Source organism: Canis aureus, chromosome 25 (assembly GCF_053574225.1).
Source record: "Canis aureus isolate CA01 chromosome 25, VMU_Caureus_v.1.0, whole genome shotgun sequence".
NCBI lineage: Eukaryota > Metazoa > Chordata > Mammalia > Carnivora > Canidae > Canis > Canis aureus.
Window position 1 is genome coordinate 35,964,509 of NC_135635.1, and position 26,998 is coordinate 35,991,506.

A 26,998-nucleotide genomic window follows, 5' to 3' on the forward strand; every position below is an offset into this window, starting at 1 on the left:
CGCTAAACCCCTGAGCCAACAGGGCTGCCTGAATGATGCTGATATTGATGTTAAGAGGGCACATGTGGCATTCAGTTTTAGATACAATTTTCAGAAATTGATTAAACATTAGCTATATATGGATGTGTCAGTCACAAGGGCATTGTGATACGTTATTATGATGTTCAAGTGAGAGGTCTGTGTTGGGAATGCAGATGTTGCACACATGTGAAAAGTAAGAGAGTGGAAGTGATTCTTAGGAAATGAAAGGCCTGAGCCTTGGACACCTAAATGTTTAGATAATGATAAGATGAGGATAACCAGAAATCATTATTGAGAAAACTGCTTCAAGATACAGAAGAAAAACCATGAAGGAGCAGGTAGGGTAATGGAATCCCTTAAAAGAAGTACTACTAAAATAATAGCAGACTTTATTATTGTTTTTGTTTTTAAAAGATTTTATTTATTTATTTGACAGAGAGAGAGAGAGAGAGCGCACAAGCTGGGAGGGTCTGAGGGAGACAGAGAAGCAGGCTCCTAGCTGAGCAGGGAGCCCGATGTGGGACTCTATCCCAGGACCCTGGGATGATGACCTGAGCCAAAGGCAGACACTTAATCAACTGAGCCGCCCAGGCACCCCAATAGCAGACTTTAAAAAGTTGGCAAATTCTCACTGACAATTTTACTACCTGAAATTGTTACTTCCTATCAGTTACAGTCATAAAGGAAAACTAAGTAATATTTTTTTCCTGTATATTGTAACCTCACTCCCAAATTTAAAATCCATGTACCTTATTCCTTCTGATTGCCCAGTTTCATAAAATTTTAATGATTTTTTTTGGTGTGGAAGACATTAGGCTGAGGGGGAAATGTGCACTCTGTTTTAAATGCATATAAGCATCTTCTATGCTCAAAGTGAGGCTAGTGTTGGAGATGTGCACTCTGTGCACATTAATATGAATCATAGGAAATTGAAAAAAACTCTGTGTGCAGTTACAGTGTGTCACATAATGAATTTATTATATTTGGTTACTTCCTAGACGTTTCAGGAGTCTTAGAAGAAGACTTTTTCAGTTTTAGAAGAAGAATTTTTCAAGTTTTGCATGTCTCACTCATGTATACACCCCAGTTTGTACTACCTTTCTACTTCTTCCCTTTCTTCAATTGTCCATTGGCAACATTTCCATTAGTTTAGTTACAATAACTCTTTAATCTTACAACTATATGCCTCTCACTCACTGTATGTCCATTGAAATAACTGTATATATATTTTATTTTTTTAAAGATTTATTTATTTATGATAGACATAGAGAGAGAGAGAGAGAGAGAGGCAGAGACACAGGAGGAGGGAGAAGCAGGCTCCACGCTGGGAGCCCCGACGTGGGACTCGATCCCGGGACTCCAGGATCGCACCCTGGGCCAAAGGCAGGCGCCAAACCGCTGAGCCACCCAGGGATCCCCCTGTATATATGTTTTAAATTTGTGATAAATTTTGCCTGATAAATGGCTTTGTAAAATAAATATATTCTCTGATGCAGGGATTTCCAACAGAGTTTATTGGATGTAAAATGTGGACACCTCAAGTCATCAGCTATTTTTACTGTTGATTGTAGTAAACACTTTCATTACATTTGTGAAAAGGAGTTCACTGGCTCTGATTATTAAAAGTATTACTGACATCAAAATTTTAATATTTTCACTCTTCAACAGTTATTAGGGGAAAAAACTTGGAGTATTTACTCAAATTAGTCCACCATGCATGGTTTATTAAGGGTTATGATCTTTCAAACATTTCTCAGCAAGGGTAAAACACTAAAGTTTATAAATAGTAAAATTATGCATCCCCAAAATAAGCTTATTGTTTAGAAATTTCAGGAGTCAATGTATCAGAGAATGGGAAATAAAGTCAATTTGATTGAGTGTAAGGTTTTACATTTAAAAAATAATGAAATGATCTTGATATAAATAAATAGGAATTAATACGTTTACATTGTTTGAAATGATGAAGAAATCCTCTTATTAACCCATCTTGTTTGCTATTCACCTAGTTCCCTTCTCAGAGGGAAATATGTAACTAGTTTAGATTGTATTCCAGAGATATTCTAGGGAAGTACAAGCATATGCGTGCTGTCTGCTAAACAAAATGTCACATAACTACAAACAGTAGTGCTTCTTCTTTACATTTTTGTTTAGAAACATATCCTGCAGTTTGTTCCATATCAGTACATAGGACCTGTATCACTGTTTGTAAGCAGCTGCCAATGCTACACTAAATAGGTGGACCAAAAATTTATCTACTAGTTTTATTTCCAATGTATATTTAGGTTTGTCCCAGAATTTTAAACTGTAGAAAGATGCCTGAATGAATAGCACTTAATACATTATCATTTACCATATAGCATATGTGTAGGGTTAATCTCTAGCGGTGAAATTTCTGTGTCAAAAACTGCTGTACATCAGGACACCTGGGTGGCTCAGTCAGTTAAGCATCTGCCTTTGGCTCAGGTCATGATCCCAAGGTCCTGGGATTGAGCCCCACATTGGGGTACCTGTTCAGTGGTGAGCCTGCATTTCCCTTTCCCTCTGCCACTCCCCCTGCTTGTGCGCTCTCTCTCTCTCTGTCTCTCTTTCTCTCTGTCAAACTAAATAAATGAATAAAATCTTTAAAAGAATAAAAAGATGTGTATATTAAATTTTAATAGGCATGCAATATTTCAGTAGAGGTTGTACACCTATTATCTCCAGACAGTAGCATTAAAAAAATTCTTGCTTCCTCACTTCTTTACCAGCGCAGTGTGTTACTGATCTGTTTGATTTTGCCGATAATATCTTCACCAATAAAAGTGGTTTTGTTCTGTCATTTAAATGTACAAATTCCTATTATTTGTGAGTCTCAGCACGTCTTTCTGGTATTTCTGTTATTTAAACTATCTGTCCATGTTTTTGTGATTAATATCACAAACCTAATTTTGAGCAAAAGAAGCCTGACACAAAATAGCTCATTCTTTTATTATTGCATTTATTTATAAGGTTGAACATTAGGGATGTTTAATCACTGCTATTAAAAACTAGGAGAAAAACTCCTGCTGTGTGGATTTCTTCCTAAAAGTAATAATGGGGAATGAATAGTATTTACCATGGTGCAGAGTTATCCTTGAGAAAACAACATCCAAGGGGCATTCTCCTGTGCTGATATTGGTGGGTGTAATAATCTGGGTGCTGGTTACATGGTTGGTATATTTATTCCTTCTGCTGTCATGACAAGTGTCATAACCTGAATGTCTTTGAACAACATACATTCATTTTTCATAGTTGTGGAGGCTATAAGTTTAAAATCAAGATGACAGGACTATGTTCCATTTGAGACTCTTTATTTTACTTGTTTGAGTAAATCCTTCCTTTCCTCTTCCTAGCTTCTGATGGTTGTTGGCAGTCCTTGGCATTTCTTGGTTTGTCTCTGTATCACTCCCATCTTTGCTTCTGTCATCACATGGCATTCTTCCTGTATGTCATTGATCAAATATCCCTCTTGTCATCAGGAGATTCATCATATTTGATTAGGTCCCTCCCTAACGGCCTCATTTTAGCTTAATTATATCTGTGGTGATTCTATTTCCAAAAAAGGCCATTATTACAGGTAGTGGGAATTACAATATCAAGATTTTATTGTTTTTTTTTAATATCAAGATTTTAATTTTTACTTTTGTTTCCTTTGCGTTTGGTGTCATTTCTGAAAAAAAAAAAATGTTGCCAAGACCAATGCCAGGAGTTTTTCCTCTATGTTTTTTTCATAGAATTTTATGATTTCAGGTTTTATGTTTGTCTTTAATTCATCTTAAATTAATTTTTGTGAGTAATTTAATATAGGGTTCAATTTTATTATTCTGCATGTGGTTATCCAGTTTTCCCAATACCATTTTGAAGAGACTATCCTTTTTACAGTAATTTTCTTGGCTTACTTGTTAATATTAGTTGTCTACATATGCATGCGTTTATTTTGGGGCTCTTGACTCTGTTCCATTTCTCTATTATTACGCCAGTACTATACTGTTTTAATTACTATAGCTTTGTAGTATAGTTTAAAATAAGGAATTGGGATGCCTATAGTTTTGTTCTTCATTCTCAGGGTTGCTTTTTCAATTCAAAGTCTTTTGTGGTTTCATACAGATTTTGTGATTGCCTTCTCCATTTCTGTGAATATTGTTATTGGACTTTGACAGTGATTGCATTGAATTTGTACATGGCTTTTTGTTTTTGTTGTTGTATGTTCCCTTCGTAACATACACATAAACTCCTATTAGGCTTTTGGCAGGTTTTTCAGCAAAAACTTTACAGCCTAGAAAAATAAAAGGGAGGATATATTCAAATACCTGACAGAAAAAATGCCAAACAAGAATAATCTAATTCATTCATCCATTCATTCATTCATGAGAGACCACACACACACAGAGGCAGAGACACAGGCAGAGGGAGAAGCAGGCTCCATGCAGGGTCCTGATGTGGGACTCGATCTGGGGACTCCCGCTGAGTGACCCAGGCATCCCAAACAAGAATAATCTAACTGGCAAATATATATATATAATTTATAAAATTATATAAATATAGTATATATTTACATATATAAATTATAAGCCTACAGTTAGGCAAAATCATATAACACAAAGCCTCCATTATATTAAAGTGTTGAATATCTCATGTAATTTGTTAAATACTGTACTGAAAGTGAAAAGTGAAAAACAGAATGGTTGTATGGGTGCTGAGTAGTTGTAAGTACATAAGTTGTTTTGGGATCACATGGCTTTCTGAGAGGTGTGGCTCACTGCCACTGTCCAGCATCATGAGAGTATGGTTTAGCCTGGAAAAAGATGAAAAATCCAAATCAAAATATAGTTTCTACTGAATGTGCATCACTTTTCCATCACCATAAAGTCATTATAAAATCATTGTCATAGAATCATAAGTTCTCCCATCATAGGTCAACTTGTAATTTTTGTTCAGTCTATAGGATGGTACTGGCATAAAGACAGAAATATAGGCTGATGTTATAGAATACAGACCCCGGAAACAAACCTTTGTATTTTTGGTCAAATGATTTTTAACAAGAGTGCCAGGACTATCTGATGGAAGAAATGACAGTCTCTTCAACAAGAGATACTGGAAAAATTGGCTATTTACATACAAAAATAAAATCTGACCCTTAACTTATATCACATACAAAAGTAATTCAAAATGGATCAGAGCCTTAAATGAAAGACATGTCATCATAAAAATCTTAGGAGAAAACCAACGAGAAAATTTTCATGACATTAGATTTGTCAATGATTTTTTATATGTGACACTGAAGCGTAGAGTTAAATTAATGGACTAATCAAAACGGAAAAATTCTCTTCATTAAAAGATACCATCAACAGAATGAAAAGACAACTTAGAGAACTGAGAGGGTGGCAGGTTTATATCTGATATATAACCAGAATATAACGAAGTATTCCTACAGCTCAACAAAAACAATGGAAATAAATATCCTGATTAAAAAATGGGCAGAGAACTTGAAAGACAATAGTGTAATTGCTGGATTGTAAGGTAGTTCTAATTTTAACTTTTTGAGAAACCTGCATACTGTTTTCCACAATGGCTGCACCAGTTTGCATTCCCACCAACACTACAAGAGGGTTCCCCTTTCTCTGCATTCTCCCTGACACCTGTCATTTATTGTGTTGATGATTTTAGACATTTTGACTGTGTGAGGTGATATCTAACTGTAGTTTTGATTTTGTTGAGTATCTCTTCACGCATCTGTTGGCTATCTTTATGACTTCTGTGGGAAATGTCTCTTCATGTCTTCTGTTCATTTTTTAACCGGATTGTTTGCTTTTTGAGTGTTGAGATTGATATATTGTTTATATATTTTGGATACTAATCCTTTATCAGATACATCATTTGCAAGTATCTCCTCATGTTCCATAGGCTGCCTTTTAGTTTTATTGATTGTTTCCTTTTCCGTGCAGAAACTTTTTATTTTGATAATTCCCAAATGTTTATTTTTTATTTTATTTACATTGCCTGAGGAGACATATCTAGGAAAAAGTTGCTATGGCCAATGTCAAAGAGGTTACTGCCTGTGTTCTTCTCAAGGATTTTGATGGTTTCCTGTATCACAGTTAGGTCTTTTATCATTTTGGATATATTTTTGTGTATGGTGTAAGAAAGTGATCCAGTATCATTTTTTTGCATGTTGCTGTCCTGTTTTCCCAAAATCATTTGTTGAAGAGACTTCTTCCATATACTCTTTCCTGCTTTGTTGGAGATGAATTGACCATACAGTTGTGAGTTTATTTCTGGGTTTCTATTTTGTTCCATTAATTTGTATCTGTCTGTTTTTGTGCCAGTACTATACTGTCTTACTCACTACAATTTTGTAATATTATAGTTATAATGTTACAACCTAAAGTATAGAATTGTGATGCCTTCTGCTATTACTTTTTTTGACGGTTGCTTTGGCTATTTGGTTTTTCTCATTCCATACACATTTTAGGATTGTTTGTTCTGGCTCTGTGAAAAATATTGTTCACATTTTGTTGAGATTGCATTAAATCTGGGATTTAATTGCTTTGGGTAACATAGATTGCTTTGGGTAACATAGATGTTTTAACAATATTTTTCTTCCAATCTGTGGACGTGATGAAATGTTTATCCATTTTTTTTGGATTGTCTTGAATTTATTTTTTTTTAAGATTTTATTTATTTTTGAAAGAGAGAGAAAGAGAGAACGAGTGCTAGTGGGGGGAGAGATAAAGGGAAAGAGAGAGAAACTCAAGTAGACTGTGCTGAGTGTAGCATCTAACTCCTGACCGGATCTCAACCACACTAAGATCATGACCTAAGCTGAAACCAAGACTCAGATCCTGAACTTACTGAACCACCCAGGCACCCCCGTCTTGGGTTTCTTTAATCAGTGTTTTATACTTTCCAGAGCATAGATCTTCTACCTCTTTGGTTAAGTTTATCCCTAGATATGGTTTTGGATGCAACTGTAAATAGGATTGCTTTGATTGCTATTTCTGCCACTTCATTATTTGTGTATGGAAACACAACATATTTCTGTACAGTGAATTTCTATCCTGTGACTTTACTAAATTCTTGTATAAGTTCTAACAATTTTTTGGTGGAGTCTTTCAGGTTTTCTATATAGAGGGAATCATGTCATTTGCAAATAATTAAAGTTTGACTTCTTTCTTGCTGATTTAGAAGCCTTTTATTTCTTTTTGTTGTCTGATTGCTATGGCTAGGACTTCCAGTATTATGTTAAATAACAGTGGTGAGAGTGGACATTCCTGTCTTGTTCTTGACCATAGAAGAAAAACTCAAAGTTTATCCCCATTGAGGATAGTGTGAGCTGTGGATTTTCATATATGGTTTTTAGTATGCTGAGGTATATTCCCTCTCATCCTACTTTGTTGAGTTTTTATCATTAAAAGGTGTTGTACTTTGTCAAATGCATTTTATACACACCATGAAAGGATCATAATGTTCTTATCCTTCCTTTGATTAATGTGGTATATCACACTGATATGTAAATATTGAACCCCTTTTGCAGCTCATGATTAAGTCCCTCTTGACCTTGATGAATGATTCCTTTAATGTACTGTTGGATTTGATTTGCCCTATATTTTATTGGGAATTTTGTATCCATGTTCATCAATGATATGGACCTGGAGATATTTTCTTACTAGAGTCTTTTGTCTGGTTTTGGAATTAGGCTAATACTGGCCTTGTAGAATGAACTTGGATGTTTTTCTTTCACTTATATTTTTTAGAATAATTTGAGAAGGATTGGTCTCAACTCTTACTTAATGTTTGATAGAATTTCAGTGTGAGGCCATTTGGCCCTAGACTTTTGTTTTTTGGGAGATTTTAGATTACTGATGCAATTTTCTTTCTGGTTATCTAAGTTTTCTATTTCTTCCTGTTTCAGTTTTGGTAGTTTATATGTTTCTAGCAATTTATTCCTTTTTTTCAGTTGTCCAATTTGTTGGTATATAGTTTTTCATAATATTCTCTTATAATTGTTTGCATTTCTGTGGTGTTGGTATTAATTCTCCTCACTCATTTGTTGCTTTTATTTATTTGGTTCCTTTCTCTTTTCATTTTGGTAGGTCTGGTTAGGCATTTATCAATTGTATTAATTTCTTCAAAGAAACAGTTCCTGGTTTCATTGATCTCTTCTACCTCCCCACCCCATGTCATTTATTTCTGCTCTGATCTTTATTGTTTCCTTCCTTTTGATTTGCTTTCAGTTTTGTTTGTTGTTCTTTTTCTAGCTTCTTTAGGTATAAGATTAGGTGGATTTTTGTTTTTGTTTTTTATTGGAGATTTTTCTTGCCTCTTGAGGTAGGCCTGTATTTACTATATACTTTCCTCTTAGGACTTCTTTTGCTGCATGCCAAAGGTTTTGGATAGTTGTATTTTCATTTTCTTCATTTCCATGTGCTTTTTAAGTTTCTCCTTTGATTTCTTGGCTGACTCATTATTCTTTAGTAACACGTTGTTTAACCTGCATGTATTTGTTACCTTTCCAAATTTTTCTTGTGGTTGACTTGAAGTTTCATAATATTGTGATTAGGAAGTATGCATGGTATTTTCTCAATCTTTTTGTACTTTTTTTAAAATAATAAATTTATTTTTTATTGGTGATCAATTTGCCAACATACAGAATAACACCCAGTGCTCATCCCGTCAAGTGCACCACTCAGTGCCTGCCACCCAGTCACCCCCACCCCCCGCCCTCCTCCCCTTCCACCACCCCTAGTTCGTTTCCCAGACTTAGGAGTCTCTCATGTTCTGTCTCCCTTTCTGATACTTCCTGCCCATTTCTTCTAATTCCCCTCTATTCCCTTTCACTATATTTATATTCCCCAAATGAATGAGAACATATAATGTTTGTCCTTCTCCGACTGACTTATTTCACTCATAATACCCTCCAGTTTCATCCACGTTGAAGCACATGGTAGGTATTTGTCGTTTCTAATGGCTGAGTAATATTCCATTGTATACGTAGACCACATCTTCTTTATCCACTCATCTTTCGATGGACACCAAGGCTCCTTCCACAGTTTGGCTATTGTGGACATTGCTGCTAGAAACATCAGGGTGCAGGTGTCCCGGCGTTTCATTGCATCTGTATCTTTGGGGTAAATCCCCAGCAGTGTAATTGCTGAGTGGTAGGGCAGATCTATTTTTAACTCTTTGAGGAACCTCCACACAGTTTTCCAGAGGGGCTGCACCAGTTCACATTCTCACCAACAGTGTAAGAGGGTTCCCCTTTCTCCACATCCTCTCCAACATTTGTGGTTTCCTACCTTGTTAATTTCCCCCATTCTCACTGGTGTGAGGTAGTTTCATCATGGTTTTGATTTGTATTTCCCTGATGGCAAGTGATGCAGAGCATTTTCTCATGTGCTTGTTGTCCATGTCTATGTCTTCCTCTGTGAGATTTCTGTTCATGATTGGATTGTTTGTTTCTTTGGTGTTGAGTTTAATAAGTTCTTTATAGATCTTGGAAACTAGCCCATTATCTGATAGGTCATTTGCAAATATCTTCTCCGATTCTGTAGGTTGTCTTTGAATTTTGTTGACTGTATCCTGTATACGAAGCTGCAAAAGCTTCGTATCTTGATGAAGTCCCAATAGTTCATTTTTGCTTTTGTTTCTCTTGCTTTCATGGATGTTTCTTGCAAGAAGTTACTATGGCCGAGTTCAAAAAGGGTGTTGCCTGTGTTCTCCTCTAAGATTTTGATGGAATCTTGTCTCACATTTAGATCTTTCATCCATTTTGAGTTTATCTTTGTGTATGGTGAAAGAGAGTGGTCTAGTTTCATTCTTCTGCATGTGGATGTCCAATTTTCCCAGCACCATTTATTGAAGAGACTGTCTTTCTTCCAATGGATAGTCTTTCCTCCTTTATCAAATATTAGTTGACCATAAAGTCGAGGGTCCACTTCTGGTTCTCTATTCTGTTCCATTGATCTATGTGTCTGTTTTTGTGCCAGTACCACACTGTCTTGATGACCACAGCTTTGTAGTACAACCTGAAATCTGGCATTGTGAAGCCCCCAGATATGGTTCTCTTTTTTAAAATTCTCCTGGCTATTTGGGGTCTTTTCTGATTCCACACAAATCTTAAAATAATTTGTTCTAACTCTGAAGAAAGTCCATGGTATTTTGATAGGGATTGCATTAAACGTGTAAATTGCCCTGGGTAACATTGACATTTTCACGATATTAATTGCCAATCCATGAGCATGGAATATTTTTCCATCTCTTTGTGTCTTCCTCAATTTCTTTCAGAAGTGTTCTCTAGTTTTTAGGGTATAGATCCTTTACCTCTTTGGTGAGGTTTATTCCTAGGTATCTTATGCTTTTGGGTGCAATTGTAAATGGGATTGACTCCTTAATTTCTCTTTCTTCAGTCTCATTATTAGTGTATAGAAATGCCACTGATTTCTGGGCATTGATTTTGTATTTTGCCATGCTACCAAATTGCTGTATGAGTTCTAGGAATCTTGGGATGGAGGCTTTTGGGTTTTCTAAGTAGAGTATCGTGTCATCGGCGAAGAGGGAGAGTTTGACTTCTTCTTTGCCAATTTGAATGCCTTTAATGTCTTTTTGTTGTCTGATTGCTGAGGCTAGGACTTCCAGTACTATGTTGAACAGCAGTGGTGAGAGTGGACATCCCTGTCTTGTTCCTGATCTTAGGGGAAAGGCTCCCAGTGCTTCCCCATTGAGAATGAAATTTGCTGTGGGCTTTTCATAGATGGCTTTTAAGATGTTGAGGAATGTTCCCTCTTCCCTACACTCTGAAGAGTTTTGATCAGAAATGGATGCTGTATTTTGTCAAATGCTTTCTCTGCATCTAATGAGAGGATCCTATGGTTCTTGTTTTTTCTCTTGCTGATATGATGAATCACATTGATTGTTTTACGAGTGTTGAACCAGCCTTGTGTCCCGGGGATAAATCCTACTTGGTCATGGTGTATAATTTTCTTAATGTACTATTGGATCCTATTGGCCAGTATCTTGTTGAGAATTTTTGCATCCATGTTCATCAGGGATATTGGTCTATAATTCTCCTTTTTGGTGGGGTCTTTGTCTCATTTTGGAATTAAGGTGATGATGGCCTCATAGAACGAGTTTGGAAGTACTCCAACTCTTTCTATCTTTCCAAACAGTTTTAGTAGAATAGGTATGGTTTCTTCTTTAAACGTTTGATAGAATTCCCCTGGGAAGTCATCTGGCCCTGGACTTTTGTGTCTTGGGAGGTTTTTGATGACTGCTTCAATTTCCTTCCTGGTTATTGGCCTGTTCAGGTTTTCTATTTCTTCTTGTTCCAGTTTTGGTAGTTTGTGGCTTTCCAGGAATGCGTCCATTTCTTCTAGATTGCCTAATTTATTGGCGTATAGCTGTTCATAATATGTTTTTAAAATCATTTGTATTTCCTTGGTGTTGGTAGTGATCTCTCCTTTCTCATTCATGATTTTATTGAGTCTTCTCTCTCTTCTTTTTAATAAGGCTGGCTAATGGTTTATCTATCTTATTAATTCTGTCAAAGAACCAACTCCTGGTTCTGTTGATCTGTTCCACAGTTCCTCTGGTCTCGATTTCGTTGAGTTCTGTTCGAATCTTTATTAACTCTCTTCTTCTCCTGGGTGTAGGATCTATTTGCTGTTTTTTTCTCTAGTTCCTTTATGTGTAAGGTTAGCTTTTGTATTTGAGTTCTTTCCAGTTTTTGAATGGATGCTTGTATTGTGATGTATTTCCCCCTTAGGAGTGCTTTTGCTGCATCCCAAAGATTTTGAATGGTTGTATCTTCATTCTCATTAATGAATGAGAATTCCATGAATCTTTTAAATTCTTCCTTAATTTCCTGGTTGACCCTTTCATCTTTTAGCAGGATGGTCCTTAACTTCCACGTGTTTGAGGTCCTTCCAAACTTCTTGATGTGATTTAGTTCTAATTTCAAGGCATTATGGTCTGAGAATATGCAGGGGACGATCCCAATCTTTGGGTATTGGTTCAGACCCGATTTGTGACCCAGTATGTGGTCTATTCTGGAGAAAGTTCCATGTGCACTTGAGAAGAATGTGTATTCAGTTGAGTTTGGATGTAAAGTTCTGTAGATATCTGTGAAATCCATCTGGTCCAGTGTATCATTTAAAGCCCTCGTTTCTTTGGAGATGTGCTTAGAAGACCTATCGAGTATAGAAAGAGCTAGATTGAAGTCACCAAGTATAAGTGTATTGTTATCTAAGTATTTCTTCACTTTGGTTAATAATTGAATTATATATTTGGCATCTCCCATATTCGGGGCATATATATTGAGGATTGTTAAGTCCTCTTATTGGATAGATCCTTTAATTATGATATAGTGTCCCTCTTCATCTCTCACTACAGTCTTTGGGATAAATTTTAGTTTATCTGATATAAGGATGGCTACCCCTGCTTTCTTTTGAGGACCATTTGAATGGTAAATGGTTCTCCAACCTTTTATTTTCAGGCTGTAGGTGTCCTTCTGTCTAAAATGAGTCTCTTGTAGACAGCAAATAGATGGGTCCTGCTTTTTGTATCCAGTCTGACACCCTGCGCCTTTTCATGGGGTCATTAAGTCCGTTCTCGTTCAGAGTTACTATTGAGAGATATGAGTTTAGTGTCATCATGATATCTATTCAGTCCTTGTTTTTGTGGATTGTTTCACTGAACTTCTTCTTAAATGGGAATTTTAAGAGTCCCCCTTAAAATTTCTTGCAGAGCTGTTTTGGAGGTCACATATTCTTTCAGTTGCTGCCTGTCTTGGAATCTCTTTATCTCTCCTTCCATTTTGAATGAGAGCCTTGCTGGATAAAGGATTCTTGGTTGCATGTTCTTCTCATTTACCCTGAATATATCCTGCCAGCCCTTTCTGGCCTGCCAGGTCTCTGCGGAGAGGTCTGCTGTTACCCTAATACTCCTCCCCATAAAAGTCAGGGATTTCTTGTCTCCTGCTGCTTTAAGGATCTTCTCTTTATCTTTGGAATTTGGAAGCTTCACTATTAGATGTCGAGATGTTGAACGGTTTTTATTGATTTTAGGGAGGGTAATCTCTCTATTTCCTAGATCTGAATGTCTGTTTCCCTTCCCAGATTAGGAAAGTTTTCAGCTAGAATTTGTTCAAATACATATTCTGGCCCTCTGGCCCTTTCGGCGCCTCGGGAACACCAATTAAACGTAGGTTTTTCTTCCTCCGGCTGTCGTTTATTTCCCTTAATCTATCTTCATGGTCTTTTAATTGTTTGTCTCTTTTTTCCTCAGTTTCCCTCTTTGCTATCAACTTGTCTTCTATGTCACTCACTCGTTCTTCCACCTCGTTAACCCTCATCGTTAGGACTTCTAGTTTGGCTTGCATCTCATTCAATTGATTTTTAATTTCTGCATGATTAGCTCTAAATTCTGCAGTCATGAAGTCTCTTGAGTCCTTTATGCTTTTTTCTAGAGCCACCAGTAGCTGTATAATAGTGCTTCTGAATTGGCTTTCTGACATTGAATTGTAATCCAGATTTTGTAACTCTGTGGGAGAGAGGACTGTTCCTGATTCTTTCTTTTGAGGTGAGGTTTTCCTTCTAGTCATTTTGCTCAGTGCAGAGTGGCCAAAAGCAAGTTGTATTGGGAAAAGGGGAAAAAGAGAGGAGAGAAAGAAAGAAAGAAAAGAGAAAGAGGAAAGAAAAGGAAGAAAAAAAAATAAAAAAAAAGAAGAAAAAGAAAGAAAGGACAAAAAGGAGTGGGGGAAGGAAACAAATAAAAAAGCAAAACAAAACAAAACAAAACAAAACACAACAACAAAAAAAAAGAAAAAAGAAAAAAGAACCACGGGGGAGTATCTTCTGATTCTGTGTACTTTAAGTCCCTTGACTTCCCCTGGAACTTGTCCGTCTAGCTGGTCTTCTGGGGGAGGGGCCTGTTGTGCTGATTCTCAGTTGTGAGCACTTGGGGGAGCTGCTGTGCCCCTGCCTGGTGCAAGGCTCAGTGGGGGTTGTTTACCCGGTGCGGCCCCAGGAGCAACAGCCCCAGTGGCGGGGCCAGCTCTGGAACCATGGAGTCAGCTCCTGCAGTAGCTCCGGAGCTCTCCGTCTGCAGGGCCTGGAGGCTCCGGGGTGGGGCCGCTCATCTGCTCAGCTCGGGGCAGGAGCGTCCTTGCTGTCCTGGGCCCTCCCGGCCTCTGCCTGTCCCGGGGGGAGGCCGGATCCTGTGTTGTGTCCCGGCGCCCTGTGCTCCGGGGCCTGCGCTGTTGGATTCGCCGCTCCCGGCCGCAGCCCCCTCTGCGGATCCGCCGCCCGAGTCCCCGAGCTGCTCCCGCCCCGCAGCCCCCTCCCTCCGCGGAGCCGCCCCCGAGCCCCCCGAGCTGCTCCCGCCCCGCAGCCCCCTCCACGGAGCCGCCCCCGAGCCCCTCCGAGCTGCTCCCGGGGCCGCACAGCCCCCTCCGCGGAGCCGCCCCCGAGCCCCCCGAGCTGCTCCGGGTCCCGCCGTGCGCGCTGCAGCCCTTAGGGAGCTCGGCGCACTCTCCCGGGGCGCAAATGTCTGTTAGTGTCCCCGGGAGCCCGAGCGCATCCCCGCCCTCCTGGGTCCTGCTCCAACTCCCTGCGAGCCCCTTTCCGCCCGGGAAGGTCGGTGCAGCTCCTGCTCCTCCGGGACGGGGCTCTCCTGTCCTGGGGACACTCGCCCCGGCCTCAGCCCGGCTCCTCGCGGGGCCCCTCCCCCTTGGAGGCCTTTTGTTTCTTTATTTCTTTTTTCCCGTCTTCCTACCTTGATAGAAGCGCGAACTCTTCTCACTGTAGCATTACAGGTGTTCTCTCTTTAATTCTCAGGCCGAATTCATAGATTTTCAGGATAATTTGAAGGTTTTCTAGGTAATTTGGTGGAGACAGGTGATTTGGAGACCCTACTCTTCTGCCATCCTGCCCCTCCTCCTCTATTATTGAATTTTTATTAGTGAGTTCCTTTATGTTTGTTATTAATTGTTTTATATATTTGGGTGCTCCCTTTGGGAGCATAGATATTTACAATTGATAAGCCTTTTTAAAAATATTTTACTTGAGAGAGAGAGAGAGCAAGAATGAGTGGAAGGGGCGCAGAGGGCGAAGGACAAACTCCCTACTTAGTGGGAAGCCCTCACGGAGCTCAATCTCAGGACCCTAAAATCACCAACTGAGCTGAAGTCAGATGCTTAACTGACTGAGCTACCCAGGTGCCCCAAGATCTTCTTGATTAATAGTCCCTTTTAGTATGATATTATGCCCTTCCCCATCTCTTGTTACAATCTTTGGGTTAAATCTAGATTGTCTTATATAAGTATTGCTACTCTGGCTTTATTTGAACATCTCTTTGCATGATAGATATTTCTCTGTGGCCTCACTTTCAATCAGCAGGTGTCCTTAGGTCTAAAATGAGTCTCTTGTAGACAGCACATAGATGGATTTTGTTTTTTTTTAGCCATTCTAATGCCCTATGGCTTCTGATTGGAGCACTTATTCCATTTACACTTAGAGAATTATTGATAGATATGTATTTAGTGGCATTTTATTACTTGTTTTGTCATTGTTTCTTGAGTTTTTCTCTGTCGCTTTCTTGCCTTTGTTGCTTTTGGTCTTTCCACTCAAACAGTCTCCTTTAATATTTCTTGCAGGGCTGGTTTAGTGGTCACAAGCTTCTTTAGCTTTTGCTTATCTAAGAAACTCTACCTCTCCTTCTATTCTGAATGACAGCCCTGCTGATAGAGTATTCTTGGATGCAGATTGTTCCCATTAAGCCCCTTGAATATATCATGCCACTCCCTCTGGCTTGCCAAATTTCTATTGAGACATCATCTGCAGCTAGTGTTATGGTTCTTCCCTTGTAAGTAAGGGACTTCTTTTGTCTTGCTGTTTTCAGGATTTTTTTTATTGCTATATTTTACATATTTAATTATAATATGTCTTGGTATTAGCATGCTTTTGTTGATTTTGATGGAAGTTCTGTGTACCTCCTGGATCTAGATGTCTGTTTCCTCTCCAGATTAGGGAACTTTTCAGCTATTATTTCCTCAAATAAAATTTCTGCCCCTTTTCTCTCTCTTCTTCTACTGAGAATCCCATATTAGTTATTATGTTTGATGGAGTCATAGAGTTTACTACATCCATTCTCATGTTCCATAATTATTCTTTTTTTCAGTTTCATTAATTTCCATTATTTTATTTTTTATACCCCTTATCCATTCCTTCGGTTCTCCTACCCTTGTGTTCATTGCATCTTGTATGTTTCAAATCTCAATTATTGCATTTTTCATTTCTGAAGGATCATTTTTTAACCTTTTATCTCTTCAATAAGGGACTCCTTGAGGTCTTCCATTCTTTCCTCAAGTCCAGTGAGTATCTTTATGATTGTGGCTTTAAATTCTCCATCAGGTATATTACTTTTTTTTTTAATCAGGCATATTACTATGTGTGTTTTTTGATTACATCTCTGGCCACGACCTTTCCTTGTTTCCCTTGGGACAAATTCTTCCATGTTGGGATTTTCTCTAAGTCTCTGTCTTCTTCTCTGTGTTAGAAAAGCCTGTTATGATTTCTGCCCCTGAGAGTACCAGCTTTATAAAGAGGAGGTCATATAATGTCTAGGGCCTGGCACTGCGGGAATTGTCTTTGGTGTGTGCTATGTGCACTCTACTGGTCTGTTCTGGCTCTTCTATCCTTCGGGCCAGGCATCTCTAAAGGCTCATCTTGCTGGCTCTGGGCAGTGTTTGGTTCTTGGCCACACCAAGTATGCTCTGGTCTGCTTGTTAAATGAGACCTGATGCTATTTTCACTAGAACTGAAGCTGTGTAGAATTCTTTGGTTGGGAGACATGATGTGGGCAGGTGTCTCTACTGGTCTTCTGGGGAAGAGGCCCACTGCACTGGGACTGAAACAAACACAGCTGAGAAGGGCCATACTGCCAGAGCACAAGGGTGTGTGAATTGGTGTAGGGAGGTTAGGTGGCCTGTGCCAGTGCTCTGTTATTTATTGCAGGTGGTTCTGTGCTTATGCTGAGGGGAGGGGTAGGAAATGGCCACCAACTCCTTTGTCCCCAAAGAGGGGTTTCCATGCTTGCTGGTGTCAGGGAAGTACTCCAAGCAAAATGAATAATCTCTCCCTGTGCATCCCAGGCATTTTTCAGATTGCAGTATTCATACTGTCTACCCCAGATTGTTTGTCTGCCTTCTCTCCAAGAGCAGTGAGCCCTCTCGGCTTTATACTAGCTGAGACTGCTGACTTTTAAAATTCTGGGCTTTAGGAACCTGGGCAGGAGCATGCTGGTCTTCTTGGGGAGAGTCTCAGAGTGCTGGGGTTGAGGGAGGTTTGACTGAGAAGGCCAGTTGTGCCAGAGTGCACTGGCTAGGCAGGTAGTGTCTGGGTTTGCCATCCTCCATGGGTGACTTTGTGCCTATGGTGAGGGGCAGAGTGGCAAAATGATGCCCATAACCTCTTTTGTCCCAGTAAGGGTAACTCTGCAAATGTCACCTCTTTCAGATATGCTCCAAGAAGAGTGAATAGTCTCTCTCTGTGTGCCTTAGGAGATCCTCAGATCAAACCATCTGCCCAGGGGTTGCTTTCCTGCTTCCCCAGGAGCAGGGAGTGCCCTTGGTGCTCTATCCAAGGTGCTTTATCCAAGGTGCTCTAGCCAAGCCATTGTCTGCTAAAACTCTAGTCTTCAGGTCCTACTTTTTTGCAAAAACGCATGAAAATCAGCCCCTCACATTTTTCCTGTCAATGACATTGGGGAAATATACTCATGCTTTGGATAAGTGTTCTCCTTGTACTTTCCTCTCTGAGCATCTCCCTTTCACATTTCTCCATGACCAGGGCTCTCTCCCCTCTGCAGCTCCTATGATCTGTTTCTTCCTCAAACCATGTTTCTTCATTTCCTACCTTCCTCAATGTGGATTCCTCTCTCTCTCTAGTTGTGGAGTTTGTTCTGTCAGTCAGATCAATTTCTTGGGTATTTAGAATGATTTGATAGTTATCTAGGTGTTTTTGACAGATGAAATGAACCTAGAGTCTTCCTATCATGCCACCATATTAGCTCCCTCTGGCTATCTTCTGATTTAAATCTCAACTGATAATGAAGTCAGTACCTTTCATATTTTTAGGTAATTTGAAAATTTAGAAAGGTCTGTTTTACATTGCTTCCTCTTCCAAACTAACATTAAACATAGGTGACTAGAAAACAGGCAAGTCTACTTTGACATTTCCTGCAAAAACATAACTATTATTCATAATTTTTCAAGATAGGATATATTATGGGGAAATTGCAAAAATCAAAAGTATGAGAGGAAACAGCACTTTTTTAAATGATACTCTGTTTCTGCTGACAGCTTTACTGAAATAAAGATTATTCTTGAAACTAAGGTAAGAAAAATACCAATAGTTATGGTGATAGGAGAAGGCAAATCAGAGCTTAAGTCTTTAGCTACTAAAGGCAAAAGTGTAACAGAAATGCTCCCAAATAATTTGAGATTTAATGTACCAATTTATGTTATTGATCAAAAATTACACATGAAAATGTAAAGTAAACTGTCTCCTTTTATAATTTTCACTTTTGTTTACACAAGCTTTTATTAGTTTTCAAAGTAAATCACTTGTCCCTGTTCCTTGCCGTGTAATGTAACCAAGAATTTTGGACTCCTGATTTCTTCACACTCACTTAACTTTTATCAATTTTATTATAAAAATAAGTGAAAATAATATATAAGAAAAGCATAATATAAAAAATTAAAAATAAAACCAATTTTCTTTTTGACCTTTGCTTTTGGAATATTCAAAATTTTATACACTTTAGTTGCTTTATTATAAACTTCACATTAGTTTAGTTGGGTCAGCTGTCATTCTGCTTTATTCTGTTTACCTATGTTATCACGAACACTTCTGTCTCTCTCCTTGGTTTGTTTACTTATTATTTCATCTTCAGGTTAAACTGTGGTTTCTACTACTTTAAATCTTTTCATTCAATATCATTATAGTGTTTATTTTTCTTTGACACAGGCTAGGCTTGGTGAATGTAAAAATAGTGAATACAACTGGTATTTTATTGAAACCTTATATAAATAAAAGTTGAAGTAGAAAAGAAGTATAGGAAACATTTTAAGAAACACTAAAAATACACTGACATTGGTTATAAAAGTGTGTGGGTGATTTAAAGACAGAAAGATTTTTGCATATAATGTCTCTATAACTAACTAATTAGTAATAGCCTCATTTCTCAAAATAGTTAGAAAATTAAAAATCAATCCTAAAAACAAGAGTCATATGCCCAAAGTATTATTGTTTTTACTTGCTCTAAATATTATTGATGAAATATTTAAAGCTATATATTTCATAGGTTTTCTACAACCTGTTACATCTATTTTAGTTATGATAAACCTGGCATCTTATTAAAAATGCCCTAACAACTAAAATCACTAATAAGTATTTTTCATTGATGCTCTGCCCCAAGTTCTTAAGGATATATACGTATTGATTGACCTGTTAACATTAAAAATGATAAACACAATCTAGGCAACTTTTAAAAAGATCAGAGGCGATATATTCCTGTAAATGTATGCTAACCCTGAGAGTCAATTTTCCACTTGGTTTCTAAGCTATACAAATGTTATTCAATACCTCCTAAAAGATTCTGATCCTAAAGTTCAATCTCCCAGCTAACTCATTTGCATGGTAGGTATTTTGAATGCTGCTGGAGAGGAGGGGACTTCGAAAGTCAGTCACTTCATTCAGCTGCTGCTTCAGAAGCAGACAAGTATGAACTACAGTCAGGTGTTAATGCTCCACATCCCAGAAGACAGTGCTGCCCTGAGAGTTTACAAGTCCATACTATTTATCCTCTAAAACACATGCTCACAGTCAGTTTTCTGGTTTAGTCATCCTTTACCAGAAAGATATATAGTATTTAGTAGCAAAAAAAAAAAAAAAAAGAATTATCAAATATATTTCTGTTAAATGATATATTTTGGTATTGGGGAATTTGACATAAGGCATAGAGAGCGATGTGCAGCTGCCATGCAGAGTAATTCCATTCAGGAGCCTGGAACATCATAGTTCATAGGCATGGCTAAAGACCATGTTTACCCTTGAGAGAAAGCCCTGCTGCATGCAGAATTTGCAGAATGCTTTCTCTCTTTATGTCAGAAACCTACTTCCTGAAACAGTTAGTTAGATCTTAGCAAAGAAAAAGTGTGATCCAAAGGCAAACGTACAAGAGAAAAAGCTAGAGACTCTCAATGTGCTACTGCCATTATTTAGAAGAGGATAAGATAATTGTGCTTTGGGAGTGATGGAAAAGGCAGCTCAAACCACGAAAGAGTGTTTTGAAAAGACTTCACCTGGTGTCGCTGACATAGAGTTGAATTTCAGTTCTTATTACTATGTATTTCTAAGAAGTATTTTAAAGCAGTAGAGCACTGGGCCCTTGAGGATCACAGATCAATGTGGTAGATGTGAAAAACAAAGCAAAACTGCTTTTGTTCCAGTCTGACACTGACTTCTAGGGTTACATAGGGCTTTAGAGCTGCTCACTGAATTAAACATTTTAAAACATGCTCTGATAGAACTAACAGAACAGATTACTTTGATTTTGAAGCTTTAAAAGGGCTATAGGGAAACCTATTCCAAATTTTAATTGTGTCTCTGTTTCAGTCTTAATTTTATTATTTAAAGAGTTAGTTTCTTCAGGCAATTTGAAGAGAACACAGGAAATAAGTAGAAATGTGGTTTTCTTCAAATTATCTCAACTTTTATGTATTTAGATTTAATGTGATATATTAAACAATCTGGATATTCTTAGGATGTTTGTTAAAAATAGAGGCTAAAATGTGTACACATGTTGACATTCTCTTATTTTTACTATATATATGTAGCAATTGCTATCTAACTGTCACTCCATAAAAAGAAATCATGAATCACATTAGGTAGAATATGCATATTACCCTTTTTATTTTTATAATTTTTCAATTTTATTGTTAAGTATTTCCTAATCTCATGAGATTTTGAGAAGGATTTTTTTTTTCAAGATTCAAGGTAACTGAATCTCAAGGTAACTGGGCTAAAGCCAGAAATGTTTCAGAAATGTGTATAAAATTTAGCATTTGAGTTCTCAATGACTCTTGTCTACACAGTAGAGTGCAGGACTTAATGAGATACTGACACCAGTGGAAGCTGTGTGTGGGATATCTAATGTCACATGATCATTGTCTATCTTTCTTCTGACATGATCTCTCTGAGAGTCAAACATAACAGCAAGTACGTCCTAGAGTCAAAGCAAAGGTGAAAGGTCTGCAGAACCAGGACATTGTAGCGGTATTCCTGACCAAGCTATTTCTCCAGCTGGTGAAATCCCAAGGCACAGATGCAGGTATTGCAGCCAGGGAGCTTGTGTGACCCATGCCTGTGCTGTTCCATTGAGGAGCAAAGAGGGATAAAGTAGAATTTGCTACAGGAAAGCTATATACAAAGTTGGGGGTGGGGTAGGAATGTTGCAGAAAATAACTGACTTTGGGATCTGTGTTAATTCATACCAAATGCTAACTTTATTCTACAAGTGAAGACAGGAATGGATCAGAATGGGAGTGGGTCAAAATATTTCCTATGCAGAATATGATTTCTTTAATCTTTAAATATTTTAAGGGATACTTAATTCTTTTTTAGACAACATAAGTCTGTGTTTTTTTCCACCTTATCTCTATGGGTGCTACCTAACCAGTTAGCAATTAATTATCCAAAGGCTAAATTCTCTTATCTTTCAGTTAAATGTAATACAAAAGTTTGATGCCTTGAGAATAAGATTATTTTCTATCAAAATAAATCTAGTTTTATATTTGCAAATTTCTTTTCTTGTTAGTTTGTTATACAGATATGCAGTTAAAATACAACTAAACAGAAACTGGCTACCTAGGAAAACATGACCTCGAGACAAAATTTACCTTATGATCTGGCACTTTGGCAGAGAGAATATTTATTAAAAACAAATGGCAGTGTCTTTACATATTAGATATGTATTAGGTGATGGTTCAAATCAAGTTTCGTGAAGTTATAAAGCAATTAAATGATGAAATATTAGATATTTTTAAAACTCAAGAATCAAATCTATTTAGGAAGAACAGTTATATAGTCTTTCTACACTTAACAAAAATATTCTTTTGGGAAAAATGCTTTCTCTTCTTTAATCGCTACATATTTATATTTTAGTGGAGAGAATTTATTAAGTATTTTTTGGAAAGTATTGTTTATATAAGTTAAGTGTAAGTGAAGGATCATTATTTGGATAAACATATATAAGCTATATATATAATATACATACTTTAACTAAATATATATTTATATATATTACTTGTTTTGGAGACTGTTTTCTTCCATCTACAAATAGAAAAGAGATCACCACTGCGCAGCATTGTTGTTAGAATGACAAGTCATTCCTCCCTCATTTAATATTACTTCCTAAACTCCCTTTCCTTGAACCCCATGATTTCCACATTTTTCTCACACTCTGAAATGGAGTCATGACCCAGTGACTATGAAGTTCATGTGAATGAATGAATGGGGTCCGACAACAATGTGGCGGGTACGGTGTTTGTCAAATTTGCGTGTGTATTACTAAAGAGGGAGTGACTCTTTTTGTTGTCAAAATACTGCCCTTTTGAGCATAAAACAGACACTAAGTGATCAAACATAATTTTTCAAAGATGGTATAAATCTAGATTTTTAGATGAGTTTGGAATATAATATACATTTTAAAATTTTGGCAATGAATTCAATTATTTTAAAAAACAGTGAAAGTTAGCATATCATGTCCATAAACAGTAATGGACCTTTATTTAATAGTGTAGGATCATTGTTGTAAGGCATTACAAAGAGAAGTTGAAAACAATTTTCTTCCTAATATTCCGAGATATTTACTTAAATTTGCTATTTTAGATTATCATGTTTATCATGCTTAGCATTTATTTAGCTGTCCTTGATACTTTATGATGAATATTTTTATGCCTTATGAACATTGCATAGGATTTGAACTGTGTTCTTTGCCTGCAGACTTCAAAAGTGAGTGAGGACAGACTGGTATATGCAAAGCTGAAATTACCCTATTCAAGGAAACAGGACAAAAGACATCCAGTGGGTAAAAGGAGAGGTAAAGGTTTTTCAGGTTGTTTTCTTGTTTTCTGAGAACATTATGAAGTCAGATAAGAAAAAGTGAAATCATGATAATCATGTCTATATGTATTTGATATTTTATGTCTGGCTCTTTATATATCAACGGATATATTAAATGTAAGATTTATTATCACAGTGAATAGTGACATTCATTTTAAATTCTAGAATGAATTTCCATTTCGTTCTAATTCCAGGGGTTTTGCTATGCTCAATATTTACTCTATATTTTGCTTTCTGATTTGTACAGAATTTCCATGGCATATGGTTGCATTAATCCTAGGAGTTATATGTTTTTTCCTCCTGCTGGCAATCACAGTCTTAGGATCTATGTGTGAGTATTGGGCATACACAGTTCTTATAAGAAAAATGAGCCAAAATGATAAATGAGATGTTATAAAAACTGAATTTCTTCAGAGCCTTTGTAAATCACAAAGTCCTATAGAAATGCTAATAATCATGATGGTGTCGATGATAATATTGATGATGATGATTTTTATTATTTTGCTAACACTTATTTTTTATGCTACACAAATTAGGGTATATAATAGTTGTAATGGCACAAAATTTGGCTGAAATGTACAGTGAGGCTTACATATATATATTCAACCTTATATTTTATATAGAACGAGGTTTTCCATATAATCAGAGAATTGGAAAAATTTTTATTTGAATACTACACCCTTTTTAAAAAAGATTTTATTTTATTTATTTATTTGAAAGAGAGTGAGAGAGAGAGAGCACAAGCTGGGGGAGAGGTAGAGGGAGAAGCAGATTTCCTACTGAGCAGGGAGCCTGATGTGGGGCTTGATCCCCAGGACCCTGGGATCATGACCTTAGACAAAGGCAGACACTTAACTATCTGAGCCACCCAGTTGCCCTGATTATTACATTCCCTATCATAATACAATATTGCTTAAATCATGGAGGAATATCAAGTTGGTCTGTTTTGTATATCACTTTCTATATATTTCATCTCAATTTCTACAAATATGTATACAATACTTCTAATATCTTTTCCTTGATGTTTATTAATTCCTTGGTTCATTCATTCAACATAATTTTGGCTCAGGAACTCTGTATGGAACTAAAGATAAAAGAATTTTAAAAATCAGCTCTCATGAACTCAGTTTAAAGGGAAGATTTTTTTTAAATGAGCAGTTTTTAAAATATATATTATTAGTGCTGGGACAATGGTATGAAGATATCATAAGGATTGGATATTCCATGTGGAGGTCAAGAAAGCTTTCCTCCAGGATATAGTAATTGATATTATCTATTATATTAGACTAGATAGGACTTAATCAGGAAGCTCAGGGTAGAGAAGAGTCATCTCGGCAAAAACAACATGAACAAAAGAACAGGGATCCCTGGGTGGCGCAGCGGTTTGGCGCCTGCCTTTGGCCCAGGGCGCGATCCTGGAGACCCGGGATCGAATCCCACGTCGGGCTCTCGGTGCATGGAGCCTGCTTCTCCCTCTGCCTCATTCTCTCTCTCTCTCTCTCTCTCTCTCTCTCTGTGACTATCACAAATAAATTTAAAAAAAAAAAAAAAGAACATATTGATGTGTTAGAAAAATTAGGTTTCTGGGAAAATAAAAGAAGTAGCTAGAAATACGTTTTGCTAGGTATGTAATTTATGATAATTTTAATATCATTTTAAGAAATGTTAGATTTGTTCTAAAAACAAAAGAAACTGTTGGAAGATTTTCACAAAGAAAAAACATGATTCATGTCCCCTGAACAGATAGGAATTTTGGAAAGGTCAATCTGAATAGACTGGAAAGTGGGTGAGGGGGATCAGATAGGAGGATATTTCAGGAATCAGGATTATTTAGAATGAATTAGTGTCATGAAAGAAGTAATGAAGCATAGGGACCATATGTGAGAAATTTTAACATGTAGAATTGTTAGGATATGCCTGTTATTGATTGTGGAAGGGATACAAGTAAATCAGTGATACCATTTGACATCAGGCTATGCACTTTGGCAAATATATTCCACTAAATGTTATAGTAAGAACAAGAGGAACATTAGGTATGAATTGGTGTGTGTGTGTGTATGTGTGTGTGTGTGTGTGTGTGTGTGGTAATAATTGTGAAGAGTGAGGAGCTTGTGGCATACCAGTGAGATGACCAGGAAGAATTAGATTGGTATGAGTCTTCTAGAGTGAGTTTTGGCGGTAGGTAAAACCATCAGCACATATAAGATAGTTTTAAAAGTCTGGAAATCAAGAGAGATGCCTAGTAAAGATATGAATTGATTGTGGTTTCATCAATTAGTCTAACATGTATTGATAAAAAAAAATAGAAGAAAGCATAAGCTAGACCATGTTCTACCTTGTAGAACCAGGAAGAGTAGATTATGCTAGAAGACCAAGGGTGAGAGGATGATCCTTAGGATAAACCAGTTTTTAGAAGAAAGTGGAAGATGAGTAAACAGTGAAAAACAGTGATGCTTTGGTTAAATAAGTAGGAGGGAATCCAAAACATTATGGCATTATATGGAAAGGAGGCTAAAGATAGTCATGGGTTCCAAATAGTAGATGAAAATCAAGTAAAATAATCGCCAACACTATTTTTATTAAATTTAGCAAGAGAGAGGTCACTAATCACATTTTCTAAAGTAGATTCAGTGGAATGGTGGGTATGGTCAAAGCCTGATTGCAATGGCTAAAACTTCAAACATTAGGAAGCAGAGGCAGTGAATACAGAAAATTATTTTTTTAAATTATGGCTAAGCAAAAAAATTATCAAGTATTAAAAGTATAAGGATCTACATGATCTCATACATTGTAAAGGAACTAGAAACTCACATAGCACTTTGTCAGTTTGTTATTATCTCCTAAAGCTGAACATGAGTCAATTTTTCTCACTCTAAGTATATATCCAACAGATACACTTGCACAGGAACAGAAATGCACAACTTCAGGACTGTATTTAGCAGTGCCATTCTCCATATCTAAAATCTCAAAACTATGCAGATGATCATTAATGGCAGAGCAAATGAAGTCTCTGCAATTTATTTACCAATGGACTTTATGTAGTTTGTCAAAACAAACTACAATGACACACAGCAATGTGGACAAATCTTAGCAAAATAATATGAAATGAAAAAAGAGCAAAATCACATAATTTCTTGTATATCATCATACTTTTAAAAATAAACTTAAATAGTTAAAAACAAAATAAATTGTATTATTCCAGAAAATACATAAAGAGTTAATAATATCAAGGGGGTGATTGTAATGAGTTTTAGCTACACTGTTTGAGAGAGGTACAAAGATGGGATGAAATGAAATATCAACATAGATAAATGAAGGGGCATCTGAGTGGTTTGGTCAGTTAAGCATCTGCCTTCAGCCCAGGTCATGAGCCCAGGGTCCTGGGATGGAGTCCCACATCAGGCTTCCTACTTAGGCGGATTTTTCTTCTCTTTCTCCCTCTGTCTCTGTCTGCTGCTCTGCCTCCTTATGCTCTCTCCCTCTCTGTCAAATAAATAACTAAAATCTTTTTTTAAAAAAGTAGATAAATGTAATGGTTAAAGTACTAGCTAAAATTCTGGATGGCTAACAAATCAGCTAAATAAAAAGTAAATAGAAGCTCTGAGAGTAATGTTGAGAGTGTTTCATGGATGAAGTATTATGAACAATCTTATGCTATCCCTAATCTAAGAGTTAGGAAAACAGTTCTGTTATAAAAAATATGAAAGAAGACAGGAAATTTTGTGGGAGAATTTACTGGAGATGAGTATATCCAAGAGATGGGAACCATGAGAAGGAAA

At 37.1% G+C, this 26,998-nt stretch overlaps 1 protein-coding gene across 4 annotated transcripts in view; it reads left to right on the forward strand.

Moving 5' to 3' along the window:
* The first annotated feature begins 215 nt into the window (after positions 1 to 215).
* Positions 216 to 26,998, forward strand: part of LOC144297671 (C-type lectin domain family 9 member A-like) — a 44,399-nt gene continuing 17,616 nt past the window's right edge. The window contains exons 1-4 of one of the 4 annotated variants that reach the window (XM_077871879.1): positions 13,082 to 13,236; positions 18,395 to 18,428; positions 23,100 to 23,196; positions 23,467 to 23,550. In XM_077871879.1, coding sequence (XP_077728005.1) covers positions 23,481 to 23,550 — 70 coding nt within the window. In that variant the 5' untranslated portion in view covers positions 13,082 to 13,236; positions 18,395 to 18,428; positions 23,100 to 23,196; positions 23,467 to 23,480. Of the gene's footprint in view, positions 360 to 13,081; positions 13,237 to 18,282; positions 18,429 to 18,467; positions 21,427 to 23,099; positions 23,197 to 23,466; positions 23,551 to 26,998 lie in introns of those variants that run through there. The other 3 variants (XM_077871876.1, XM_077871878.1, XM_077871877.1) reach the window with 3 other exon arrangements.